At 41.8% G+C, this 13,935-nt stretch overlaps 1 protein-coding gene across 1 annotated transcript in view; it reads right to left on the bottom strand.

Annotated features, from left to right (window-relative positions):
• Positions 1 to 13,935, bottom strand: part of LOC137430349 (receptor tyrosine-protein kinase erbB-4-like) — a 724,268-nt gene that overhangs the window by 62,362 nt on the left and 647,971 nt on the right. Inside the window, exons 22-25 of the mRNA XM_068121152.2 lie at positions 9,929 to 10,004; positions 3,567 to 3,713; positions 3,106 to 3,203; positions 2,327 to 2,491 (exon numbers count right to left, since the gene is read on the bottom strand). Coding sequence (XP_067977253.2) covers positions 2,327 to 2,491; positions 3,106 to 3,203; positions 3,567 to 3,713; positions 9,929 to 10,004 — 486 coding nt within the window. The remainder of the gene's footprint in view (positions 1 to 2,326; positions 2,492 to 3,105; positions 3,204 to 3,566; positions 3,714 to 9,928; positions 10,005 to 13,935) is intronic.

Genomic DNA, 13,935 nt, shown 5'->3' with positions numbered 1-13,935 from the left:
ATGAGGAATTAATGGTTGAATACTCTCGAGAATTCAAAGTGAACTAATTAAAAGTAGGGAAAGCCAGAGACAGAAAGTGTAAGTCTGTAAGACTGACTAAGTGAGTGTGTTAGCTGGCGTGTCTAGGGAAACTTTGCTGCTTGGCCCGATGGCTCAGCTCTCCGCTGCCATGCGTCACCAACTCGTCTCTCCCACATGCTTCATCTTCGCAGTTTCAGCCTTGACTATTATTTCCCCAGATGCGAACAAGCTCCGAGCCCTTCAATTTTTGGGTGTATGCCTGCTCTGGGAGGGGCGTAGTCTGGGGACCAAATAGTTTTTTCCGCAACTTGAGCTTTGTGAGCACTGCCTCCTCACAGGTCCATTCCTGTTACCAAGCAACGTCCATTGGCTGAGCCCAGCTCTGGAAATGGAGTCAGTGACCAAGCCCACCCATCTACTTGCTCTGCCTCATTGTGCATGATGCTCTTCATGTTGTAATCCTGCAGTGGCCCGTGCTACCTGGTAATGCTTCATGTGGAGTTGATTTGTATGGTGGTTTTGCAATGTTGTGTGCAATGATGAATGCAATGCACACTCACACATGCATGTTTTGCAGAGATGTGGAAAGAGAGGTGGGGAGAGAGAGATGAAGATGAAGATGGAGAGGGAGAGGGAGAGGGAGAGGGAGAGGGAGAGGGAGAGAGAGAGAGAGAAGTAATTTAGCGAGACAAAATAACTACAGATATAACTAAACTATGGATCTCTTATGTGTGGTGTCTCCCCAAAGTCCTCCAAAAACCAAAACAGTATTTTGTTGTACAGAAGATACAAAATTTGGGATCATTGACAGAGGGTAATGGCAATGCACTTGTAGGTTTGGTCATTCATTTGTAGGTTCCTGTGCGGGTTTGCATCTGTTCTTGCAGTGACCGATGCAAACCCGCTGATGATGCTGATGATGCAGTGCCTCCTGTAGGTTTTTTGTATACAGTGGCCTGCAAAAGTATTCACCCCCCTTCAAAGTTTTCACATTTTGATGCCACCTGAGCTTATTTAATGATGCTTTCAAATCAAACTTAATACATAGAGTCTTCACAAACTACTCCCAAGTGACAAAGCTAAAAAATGCAGATAAAATGTGAATAAGTTAGATTAACAGAGAAAATTAGATGATTCTCATTTGCATACGTATTCAAACCCTTTGACTAATTCACCCTAAATCACTTCAGGAGCAAATAATAAGTTTGAAAGGTTACAAAATTAGTATGATAGGTTTCACCTCTAAGTAAGCACTGGATGAACTTAAAAATTAAGCTCCCCCCCTTATCAAAGGATATTTAAGGTGCAACTCACTTGGTCAACAACCAAGGCAAACATGAAGACCAAGAAGCTTTTCAAATATGTCAGACATAGAGTGGCAGAGAAGCACCATTCAGGAGAGGGTTATAAGAACATTCCAAAGTCACTCATTATCTCTGAGTATCATACGGTGAAATCCATCATTTAGAAGTGAAAGACGTATCATACCACCCAGATTCTTCCCAGATCAGGTCACCCATCCAAACCCAGCAGCCGAGCAAGCAGGAGACTGTTTCGGGATGTCACTGTAAATCCAACAATGACTTTAAAATTACTGCCTTTAATTAATTGTTATTTACAATTAATAGCCTGGTGTTGACTTAGCGGTTAGGGTGCCAGCTTGGGATCCTAGGATCCTGGGTTCGAATCCCGGTCGATCGCTGAATTAACGCCAGGGGGGTTGACTCAGCCTGTCATCCTCCCGAGGTCAGCGAATTGAGTACCAGCTTGCTGGGATGAATGATCACGGTGTGTACCCAGATTTAGAATAGGTACACCGTATCCCTGCGCATCGTAAGAGCGTGACCAAGGGTTGGCGTCAGGAAGGGCATCCGGCCATAAAAACATTGCCTCAAACAGGGAACCATGATTGTCATGGGGCCCGCAAGGCTAACCCCTGCTCTAGCGGGGAAAATGGCCTTAGAAAAACGATCATTCATTTTTTCATTCAATTAATTGTTATTTACCATTAACAAAACCCCAAGGATAACTTAAAAAATTCTACTAGCCGGATCCGGATCCGAATCTTCACCAAAATCTAACCATTTCGTCCTCGTCACATACGCTACACCTCTCTGCCAAATTCCGTCCGAATCCGTCCACAACTTTTTGAGATATCTTGTTCACAAACAAACAAACGGACACTCAGGAGTGAAAACATAACCTCCATCCACCTTTGGTGGCGGAGGTAAAAAGGAGAGCATGAAAGAATTGACCTACTAAAGATTTTATTGCAAATTGGTTGAAAACGGGTACATTGCCTCACCTTGCCACTGTCTGAGCTGAACTGAGGCAGGGAGGTTGTGAAGAATCCCTTCTGTGGTTGAAGATATTCCTCGGCATCCACCATACCCTCAAGTTCTTCCTCAGCCGATAGGCTGCGGTTAGTAAGGCCGTTTGTGGGGCTTGGTACACTGCGCCTCTCATCACCCTTGTACAGGATTAAGCGAAAAAACATTGTTGAGGGGGTGAGGAAAGTATCAGCCACCAATGTAAGCATGTTAAAAAAGTGGCTGGAAAATCATACTTCCTTTAATTCAATGAATGAAGCAAACAGCAGTATATTCACCAACAAACCATAAAATATGGTGTTTGTTAAACATAATGAAAAACCCATCTATTTGTTAATTTCCCTTCAAGTTGTGAAAAGTGTGTGTGTTGTTGGTTGTTATCTCCATTTGCGGGTTTCAGGAGGCGAAACGGAGTAGAATTGTCAGACCTGTATGTGTATGTGATAGAATTGTGAGGAACAACAATGAAAAAAAAAGAGGCGTGTATATATATATACTGTATATTTAGAGGAACACAGCCGAGAATAGAAAAAAAACCCCGCGAATTTGTGGGACACTTTTCCGCGAATAGAGAAACAGGTCGCATGTTATCACCCGTGAATAGCGGAACTGTGAATAGCATGGCCCGACAGTATATATATATATATGTATGTATGTATGTATGTATGTGTGCGTGTATGTGTGTGTGTGTGCGTGTAATGAGCAAGGTGACAGGGTTGGGGGAGGGAGGGAAGAGGCAAGGGAGGATGGTCACCTGGATGACGAGATAGCGCTGTGGGTCACGCGCCATCTTTGAGAACTCCACAGCGAGCTCACGGAACCTTGGCCGGCTTTCAGCATCAATCATCCAACCTGACAATAGATATGTATTCACTTCTGACAGCCCCATACTTTAATGCTGAAAGGAAAAGTTTCTTATCGAAGAATGATCGGTTATAATGAATTGCAAATGCTATTCCTTGTGATATATTCCAGTAGTAGATGTTCCGCTTGTTTGCAATTGCCATATTCAAGGCGTATCAACACGACATAGAGTTCGAGTTAAACACAGTTTCAATGACACTTTGAGCTTCAAGGCTCATTTTTGTTCAAAATATTCACCATCACCGTTCAAATATTCACCATTTATATATATATATATGTGTGTGTGTGTGTGTGTGTGTGTGTGTGCTTGCGTGAATGTGTGTGTATGTATCATTAAGAAAAGCACATTACATTTGACCATGATCATGTACACATCGATGGTGCAGATGGGTGGCTGCGGCAGACGTTCCCCCTTCTCCAAGATCTCCGGAATCTCACGAGCAGGAATAGTCTCATACGGTTTTCCCCCAAAGGTCATGAGCTCCCAAATGGTAACCCCTGCAACGACACGATCCCTCATTTTCAGAAAATTTATGTTGGTTCTTACTTCCTCAAATTATCTTTCCATTCAGGATCAATGAGCTTTCTAAACTTTCCATTTAGAAGTGAATCATTATCGGGGAAATAAACCCAAAGCAACAATGAACTTTTAGTATGTAGAAAGATTGAAGCTATGCTGCTTAAAAAATGGTTTTTTCCTTCATTTTTGAAGCATTTATGAGAAATTTTGATTCCACCTGACAGTAAAATGATGACAAAATGCTCGAGAATTGATCTCAAAATATCACTCGACATTGATGGAGACACCGCAACAAGTAAACGTAACAAGATAGAAGATTCAGGAATCCCTTGGCTATATAAATGCATCTCAAAAATGGATTCTTTTCTTTGTCCAAAGTGAATATATTTCTGGGAATGCAAGGTTTGCGAGGAAATGACCGAGATTGGCTCGACATGTCCAGATTTCTGGGATGGACCACCTTGGAATGGTAAACTTTATATCTCAAGGGATTTCATCGCCATAATAGTTTTGGGGGAGTAACTGACACTCTCCTCAACTTGTGAGAGCTTTGACCTCGAAATATACCACGAACCCAATTTACTGTTGCTCATTGTCTTTTCACATTGTATCGGCTGATGTGCTGGCCTTTATAAAAAAAAATAACCACCTTTAGAGGCCATTTTTCCCCGCAAAGCGGGGGTTGGCCTTTTTCGGGAACCGTGGTTGTTGTTGTTTTTCTGTCCCCTATTTGAAGCAATGTTTTACGGCCGGATGCCCTTCCTGACGCCAACCCTTTTTGCCGCCTTTAACGACAAGCAGGGAATTACCAGTGAACTGGTACTCAATTAGCCGACCTCGGAAGGATGAACAGGCTGAGTCAACCCCCCTGGCATTAATTCAGCGATCGACCGGGATTCGAACCCAGGATCCTTGGTCCTTTACCTTTAGGGCTGTAAGCCTAACCTTAAGCCTTACATAGGCATAGGCATATAGGCTTAGGCATAGGCATAGGCATAGGTATAGGCTGTAAGCCTTACATAGGGCTGTAAGGGCCTTTACACATAATAAAATGTGGCGAATACTTCATTGTGAAGAATGAAGCTTGTGTGTTTTGATACGTTATAAGAAGTGAGAGAGCTTCCGTTTGTACTGTAGGTTATTCCTATTGATATATATATATATATATATACACACACACACACATGAAAAACACGGTCTGTGAAGCCATCCATCCATCTATCCGTGAAGCCATGTGACCATATGTCTATTAATTACAAACTGTGTCATCGTCAGTTGCATTCCTGACTACACATAGTCATATATATTGGTATGTACCGTTTAAACCTTTCGACCCTAGACTGATGAGATCTCTTAAATCTTTGAAGACCCTTTAAGACACGCAAGACCCTTAAGACCCCCAAGACGACTAAAGATCTGCAAGATCCTTAATACCCCTAAAACCCTAACGACCCTTAAGACTGCTAAGACCCTTAAGCCCATAGGACCCTTTAAGACCCAGAAGACACTTTAAAATCTCGAAAACCCTTAAAACCTCAAAAATCCTTTAGACCCTAAAGATATTTTAAGACCCCCTCAGACCTTAAAGTCCCAAAAGACCCTTAAGACATCAAACCCCCCCCCCCCCTAAAGACCCTTTACGACCCTGAAGTCCCTTTAATACCCCTACGCCCCATAAGATCTCAAAGACCCTTAAGATACGAAAGACCTTTTAAGATTCCGAAGACACTCAAGACCCCAAAGATCCATAAGACTCTCAAGACCCCAAAGACCTCTTTGACCCTTAAAACACCAAGATACTTAAGACCAATTTTACGTTTAAGACCCTTTACACACCTTTATATCCCTTCACCCTTTTGGCCTTTTATACCCTTGAGATCTCTAAAACCTCTAGATCTTTACTCCCCTTAAGTTCCTTTGGACCCCTTAGACCGTAACACCATTTAGAACCCTTACACCCTTCAGACAGATTAGACAGCTTGGACCCTTGACCATTTAGAGCTTTACACCACTTGGACCTTTTTAGACCCTTTTACATGATTGAGAGATTAGACCCTTTCAATCCCTTAGACACTAACTACTATTTAAAGGTACCCTTTAGAGTTTAGACCATCCCAAACCTTTTAAGCACACCACGCAAACATCTATAGTCTTCTTGCAAAACACAGACGATACATTTTCAGCAAGTGATGCACAAAGGCGATCCATCAAAGGGGTGGGAACTGTGCTAGTGCAGACATATTACGTTCAAATTGGTGTGGGGAGGTGTTGAGGGGAGAGGGGTGTTGGAGACTGAATTAAGGTGTTCGTGCTAACTACATTCACTGTAAGGAAATAGCGTTATATTCCTGTATCAATATTAATGTTCAGTGTGAAGTTATCCTTCAATATCACCTCTGGGGGAAGGAAGGGTGTTATCCAAATCCAGGGGTTAGAAAGGTTAAGGACGTCTCATCCGGTGTTCCCCTTCATCAAAGGCCAGTCAAGGTCTGGACGGGGTACGAGGTCCCATGGCAGTAGTGGAGGGCCTTATGTGACCAGGCCGTTACAATGGGCCAACGTTTGGCTCCTCGGTTGCTTCCCGAGCATGCACAAGATTGTTGGGAGACCGCACAAGTATGCCAGGCCCCTATTGGCCTTGCAAGTGCGTAAGGGTACACCCTAGGCAGACATGCCCATGGTGGATGTGATTGGCTGCCGCTGGTCAAGTGGAGCATCATAGTTGGACACCATGCAGGAGTGGCTCGGTGTAGCCCCGAAGGGGCGGGGCATGCGGAAAAGCTTATAAAAGCAAGGGCAATCGTTTATTAATGCTCTCCTACTGTCTCTGATGATTCTCAGCAAGGCCCATCACTGCTGGCCTCACCATCGCTGTTCACCCTCACCCTGTTCTTCACACCTGAGCCTTACTGACAGTGGAAGGAGAGGCCTCAAACTGTGTGCCAGCGGATCCCTGTGCAGTTATCATGCTTTGGGACTGTATCCTGAAAACCTGTTCCAGTTGTTTGCGAATGAAAGCAGTGTGCACGTGTGGTACTGAGTCTTTAAGTTAATTCACTTCCTGTTTATTAGCCCGTCCCTGGCGAAGCGGAAGGCAGGGTTTTGCAATCACTTGTGTGTGTCTGTGTGTGTGTGCCTATGTCTGTGTGTGTGTGTGTGTGTGTGTGTGTGTGTGTGTGTGTGTGTGTCTGTGTGTGTGTGTGTGGGTGTGCCCATGTCTGTCTGTGTGTGTGTGTGCCTGTGTCTGTCTGTGTGTGTCTCTGTGTCTCTGTGTGTTTGTGTCTCTGTGTGTGTCTGTGTGTCTGAGTGTCTGTGTGTGTCTGTGTCTGTGTGTGTCTGTGTCTGTGTGTGTCTGTGTCTGTGTGTGTGTGTCTGTGTGTGTGTGTCTGTGTGTGTGTGTCTGTGTCTGTGTGTCTGTGTCTGTGTGTCTGTGTGTGTCTGTGCCTTTGTGTGTGTGTCCGTGTGTGTGTCCCTGTGTCTGTCTCTGTCTCTGTGTCTGTCTCTGTGTCTGTCTGATTTTTGTTGTTTTTTTAGATCAAGAGGTCAAAGGTCAAACGTCAAAGTCGCATAAAATCGCAAATTTCATCCGATCGACGTGAAATTTTAAGAATTTGCTTATTGGATTGCTGTATTTGTTCACCAATCAAAAGCTCGAAGCCAATTGATGTTTTTTTCGATCAAAAGGTTAAAGGTTGCATAAAACCATCAATTTTCATTCAATCGACTTTGAAATTGGAGCAGTAATTGCATATTGGGCCACTGAAGCGCATTGCTTTTGAGGTGAAAAGGTCAATGCCACCTAAAATTGTCATTTTTTTTTTTGTATTGTTAGCTGTTACCCCTCTCTCTTTACCCCTCTCTCTTTACCCCTCTCTCTTTACCCCTCTCTCTTTACCCCTCTCTCTTTACCCCTCTCTCTTTATCCCTCTCTCTTTATCCCTCTCTCTTTACCCCTCTCTCTTTACCCCTCTCTCTTTACCCCTCTCTCTTTACCCCTCTCTCTTTACCCCTCTCTCTTTATCGCTCTCTCTTTACCCATCTCTCTTGACCCCTCTCTCTTTACCCCTCTCTCTTTAGCTAGCGGCTAGGGTGCCGGCTTAGGATACCAAGGATCCTGGGTTCGAATCCCGGTCGATCGTTGAATTAACGCCAGGGGGGTTGACTCAGCCTGTCATCCTTCCGAGGTCGGCTAATTGAGTACCAGTTCACTGGTAATTCCCTGCTTGTCGTAAAAAGGCGACAAAAAGGGTTGGCGTCAGGAAGGGCATCCGGCCGTAAAACATTGCTTCAAAAAGGGACCAAAAAACAACAACCACGGTCCCCGAAAAAGGCCAACCCCCGCTCGCGGGGAAAAATGGCCTCTAAAGGTGTTTTTTTTTGTTTACCTGTGACATGATGCAGGTATACAAGAGCTTTGCGTTACTATTGTCGGGATTGTTGTTGTGGGTCGATTTTTGAAATGTGCACCCATTGGTTGAACAGCTGCCAGACCACACCCAGTAGCTTGACTCCACCAACTACAGCACCGAGACGAAATGATGGTAGCCAAGCGTTACATTACGTAATCATGTGTTACGTTATGCAAATTACCAAAAAAAACAATTGCTAACTATACTGTCATGGCCATAACGTGTAGTTTAATGAAAAATGCAGTTACATAATTTTTGAACAGCACCACATTGGGGTTAAGCAATCCGTGACCGTGTGATGAATCCGCTCATTTTGATATAACCGTGGGGAGGATGACATGAATAAGAGGTCTCTAGTTAATATTCTAATAGTGCATGAATGTGTGATTCGCAATCTCTCTGTTTATATTTAAAGAGTACTTTAAATGCGCGTTAACCAATCAGCCCATTACCGGATTTGGTCCAGGTTGTGACCACTGTTTGGTCATTCTTGTTTTTTTAGCTGTTTTCGTCTGAATACAAAATGTCTGAATTTCAAAACGTCTAAAAACCTCTGAAATGTTTAGAATACAGAAAAAGAAGTCTGAATACAAGACAGACACGGACGGGCTTTGCAGTTTTAGATACTTTCTAGTTCAGGCTAGAAAGTCGAGGAGGGTTCAGGCTTTGACGGACTTCCTCCTGTTGAGCTCCGTCTATCGAGGATGTGAGAGGGCGAGGTGACATTGAGGATTTGTGCCATGTGCCGCGGTTTCCGAATGCATTGCGGCTTTGATGGGGGTGGTGGGCCGTGCACGTGGCACCCAAGGTCGCGGGAATCGTTTGGGATGCGGCCTGGCCTGGTGGCTTGCTGGGTTTCTCCGACTTCGTCGTGCTGGGAGCAAGGACCCAGGATTTGGTGACTTCCTTTAAGCTATGTTATGTCTGCAGGAAACCGGGCTTTGTGAGATCCAGTAACGTGCCGAATACAACAGCTTTGTGGACGGCTTTGGTGGGGACAGAGGGAGGTGCCTGTGGCTTGATGTATTTTGCCGACTCCAACCCGTCGAGGAGGACACACATGCGCACACAGGTGTGGGGTGAAGGGGGTGGGGCCTGATATTTGGCAGACCTGAGTGGCAAGTGGGCCAGAGATTTGGCAAACCCGAGTGGAAGGGGGGGGGGGGACTGAGAAAGATGACTGATGACGATGACGATGACGCACGCATGCACGTACACATGTAACACACACATGTGCATGGGTCATGATTTGCATGTACACATGCTCGATTATGGTTTATACATGTTTGGCTTTGGTTTTGCTTTTGCATGTTTTGTTTTGAGTGACATCATATTCTGTGTATTGTATGCACACATATTATTTTTATGTGTTACATACATATGTACATATTGTGCACATGTTGTATTGTATACATGTTATATGTGACATGTATGGTGGTATATTGTTTACACACGTGGTATATATTGCACATACATATTTTGTGAGCACATGCATGTGCATGCACGCACACACCCACACACACACACACACATACACACACACACACACACACACACACACACACACACACACACACACACACACACACACACACACACACACACACACACACACACACACACACACACACGAACGTGGATGTATCGAAACCTCAGAGGAATCCGTTCCACCTTCTGAAACCAGTATTTGGAAACAGCAGTCAACGACAAACAACAAAATTATCTCTATGTCATTCCCTGCTCTTACCAAAGATAATAGTTGAAAGCTGGGTCAGTCAACTTACCATAACTCCATATGTCACTTTGGTGTGTAAAAGTTCGATAATGAATGGACTCCAGGGCAAGCCATTTGATTGGTAACTGCAGAATACACAAAATAAAAAATGAATGTAATCTCTTGATGGACAATTGTTGTACAATAAACAGTGCATCAATCTTGAGGCTCTATAAATGGCTATACGTATACACAAATAATTAAGTTAAGCACCCCCCCCGTTTTTTTACAACCTCGCACATTACAAGTTTGTTGTCGTCAAAACAGTGTAATATACCCATGATATTGCTATATTTTCTGGAGAAGTGATATTATGGTCACATAAAAACATAACAATCATGCCGTTTTCAATATTTTATTCTGAATAATTTAAGGTGAAATTTTTTGGGAATTTTAGGCATATTTTCACCTCAATTTAAGTATGGAGCTATAGGTCCATCACGGACAGTGTGGATGACGTTTATGTTTTCTAACGTACAGTCATTGTTCTGAGAAGACCTCTAGCGATCTTTGCGTCAATAACGTGTGTAGGACCCACGTGATCGGATGGAGCAAGGTGCTGTGACAACCATCCCCTGGCCTGCGTACAGTCCTGACCTGAACCCCCTCGAGCACGTTTGGGACATGTTGGGACGACAAATTGCGAAGATGGTCCCTCCAATAGCCAATCTGGATGAATTGGAACGTGCATTACATCGGGAATGGAACAACCTGCCACAGCAACGCATACGACGGCTTACAGGGTCTATGAGACGTAGGGTTGAGTCAGTGATCCGATCACGTGGGTCCTACACACGTTATTGACGCAAAGATCGCTAGAGGTCTTCTCAGAACAATGACTGTACGTTAGAAAACATAAACGTCATCCACACTGTCCGTGATGGACCTATAGCTCCATACTTAAATTGAGGTGAAAATATGCCTAAAATTCCCAAAAAATTTCACCTTAAATTATTCAGAATAAAATATTGAAAACGGCATGATTGTTATGTTTTTATGTGACCATAATATCACTTCTCCAGAAAATATAGCAATATCATGGGTATATTACACTGTTTTGACGACAACAAACTTGTAATGTGCGAGGTTGTAAAAAAACGGGGGGGGTGCTTAACTTAATTATTTGTGTATATATATATACCACATTCAAAACATCACTCAAGACCTACCTGTTCAACACTGCATCCAACATTTAACCCACAGCATTTAACCCCTGACTATCTCTTCTCCTTCTCCTTCTCCTTCCTTTTGCTTTGATTATTTACCTGTTGATTTTTGTCTTTTTGCACTTGATTTTTGTACTCTGTCAAAGCGTCTTTGGGCTTCTTGAAAAGCGCTATATAAAATAAATGTATTATATATATATAATAATACATATATATATATATATATATATATATATATATATATATATATATATACATACATACATATATATATACATACATACATATATATATACATACATACATATATATATACATACATACATATATATATACATACATACATATATATATACATACATACATATATATATATATATATATATATATATATATATATATATATATATATATATATATATATATATATATATATATATATATATACATACATACATACATACATACATACATACATACATATTATGACATGTATAAATGAGGAGGTGAAAGTAAATGCAGTTGAGGGTTTGAAGTTGCAAAAAAAATTGTTTTCACAGAATACAAACACAATAGGCTATGAGCCAAGGGGGTTGGTCGGTACCATACAGATGGAGTAAGGCTCATTGTGATTTTTAGCAAGATATATGTCCCTAGATATGAAAAAAAAGTGATAGCAGTGTATAACTCTCGGCCATCTCTGTGTTATCACCCAAAATATTATTATAGGCTATGAGCCAAGGGGGTTGGTCGGTACCATACAGATGGAGTAAGGCTCATTGTGATTTTTAGCAAGATATATGTCCCTAGATATGAAAAAAAAGTGATAGCAGTGTATAACTCTCGGCCATCTCTGTGTTATCACCCGAAATATTATTATACGCCTGCTTCGCTTCGCCAAAAAATGTGATATTTGCTAAAATTGGAATAAATATGTTTTTAAGGACCACAGAGTGCCAATAATTTGCATACTGGATGCCAACTAACATAGTAATAGAAATATAGAACATTTGTGGGGGTTATTTATCAAAATATTGATATAATGACAAAAAATATGTTAAATTTAGTGAAAAAGTGGTCGAAATCGCTTCGAGTTCAGAATTCACATTGTACATTTTTGTCAATATTTCAAAAATGAAACCTCCCAGAGTAACATTTGACCCCTCAAAATCTTCGCAAGGAACCACTGCATTGGAATATATCATTACTTTGTAATATAGTGGTTGTTTGGGGCACATATTTTGGCAAAGTTCAAAATATGTTCAACCATACCCCCTAATTTTGATATTTTGGAACGAAACATAGCTTTTGAACATTTTAGGTTTATTCGTCTACTACTTTTGGTATCTCAGTGTAATTTTTGGTATTAGCTAGTATCCTAAAGTAGGTTTGTAACATCAGCTACATTATATTTCACAATGCATGCAAACTTGCTCCACACTCTAGGTTTATCATGATCTCTCGAACAAATACGATCTCGATCTCGATCTCGGCACTCTGTGGTCCTTAAAAACATATTTATTCCAATTTTAGCAAATATCACATTTTTTGGCGAAGCGTAGCAGGCGTATAATAATATTTCGGGTGATAACACAGAGATGGCCGAGAGTTATACACTGCTATCACTTTTTTTTCATATCTAGGGACATATATCTTGCTAAAAATCACAATGAGCCTTACTCCATCTGTATGGTACCGACCGGTCAATTTGGGGGGTCTGGCTCATAGCCTACAACTAGAAAGCATCTGAAAATGCAAAGCCCGTCCGCGTCCGTTTGTATTCAGACGTCTTCTTCCGTGTGCTCAAATAACAAACAGTTTAAAAAATATACAAAATGAAAATTGATGATTTATGCAGCCTTGACATTTATCCTTTTGATCTTAAAAAAAAAACCAATCCTTTTGATTAATGAACCAATTCAGTGACCCGATGTGCAAATTCTTTAAATTTCAGGTCAATCGGATGAAAAAAGACGATTTTATGTGATGCTGACCTTTGACCTTTTGACCAAATTATTAATTTGCCTTCTCCATATTCTCATAATAAACGTTTGTTGAAAATTTGTTGACAAAATTAAAATGGTAAATTGAAATTTCAGGTCAATTGGATGAAAATTTATGATTTTATGTGACGCTGACCTTTCTCCTTTTGAGCTTTTCACAAAATTATTGATTTGCCTTCTCCGTATTATCATAATAAAGCTTTGGTGAAAATTTGATGACAATATCTCAAATGGTAAAAAAGTTATGGCCCAGACAGAAACACACAGACAGACACACAGACAGACAGACAAACAGACAGACATATACACAGAGGTGATATCGAAACCCTGTCTCCTGCTATGCAGGGGCGGGCTAATAAGTTGTTACAAAATGTGAAAAGAATGTACAAGGACAGAAGGAAGTAGCAGAGCAACATATTCACTCAATAATATGGTCAGCCTTTATGTCATGTTATTAGTGCTTTACACTTCGGCATATGGTTTCATCTTTAAATGAAACAGTCATCAAAGACTGGGCTAGTAGGATGGACAAGCACTAGATGTATGCACACTTGTCTCTGAACTATCCAGACTGTGTTCCAATATCCGGCCAACTATAAATTGTCACCCGGTAGTTTCGCAGGCAGACCGAGGCATCATGTGTGTGCCGTCCTTCGGATGGATGTTAAACTGGGTGTCCCTTCTTCTTGCATTAGTTGGTGGACGTTAAAGATCCCATGATGTCCATAAGGAGTAAGCTAGCTGTCACTGGCACCCTGACTTCCAAATTATTGCCATGACTACCACTGTGAAGACAAAGGCAAATCACCCATTGTCATTCTTGTCATGGAGCTGCTTTGGCAATACTG

Source organism: Myxine glutinosa, chromosome 6 (assembly GCF_964187855.1).
Source record: "Myxine glutinosa chromosome 6, kmMyxGlut1.1, whole genome shotgun sequence".
Taxonomy (NCBI): domain Eukaryota; kingdom Metazoa; phylum Chordata; class Myxini; order Myxiniformes; family Myxinidae; genus Myxine; species Myxine glutinosa.
This window is presented reverse-complemented; position numbering and strand designations above follow the sequence as displayed.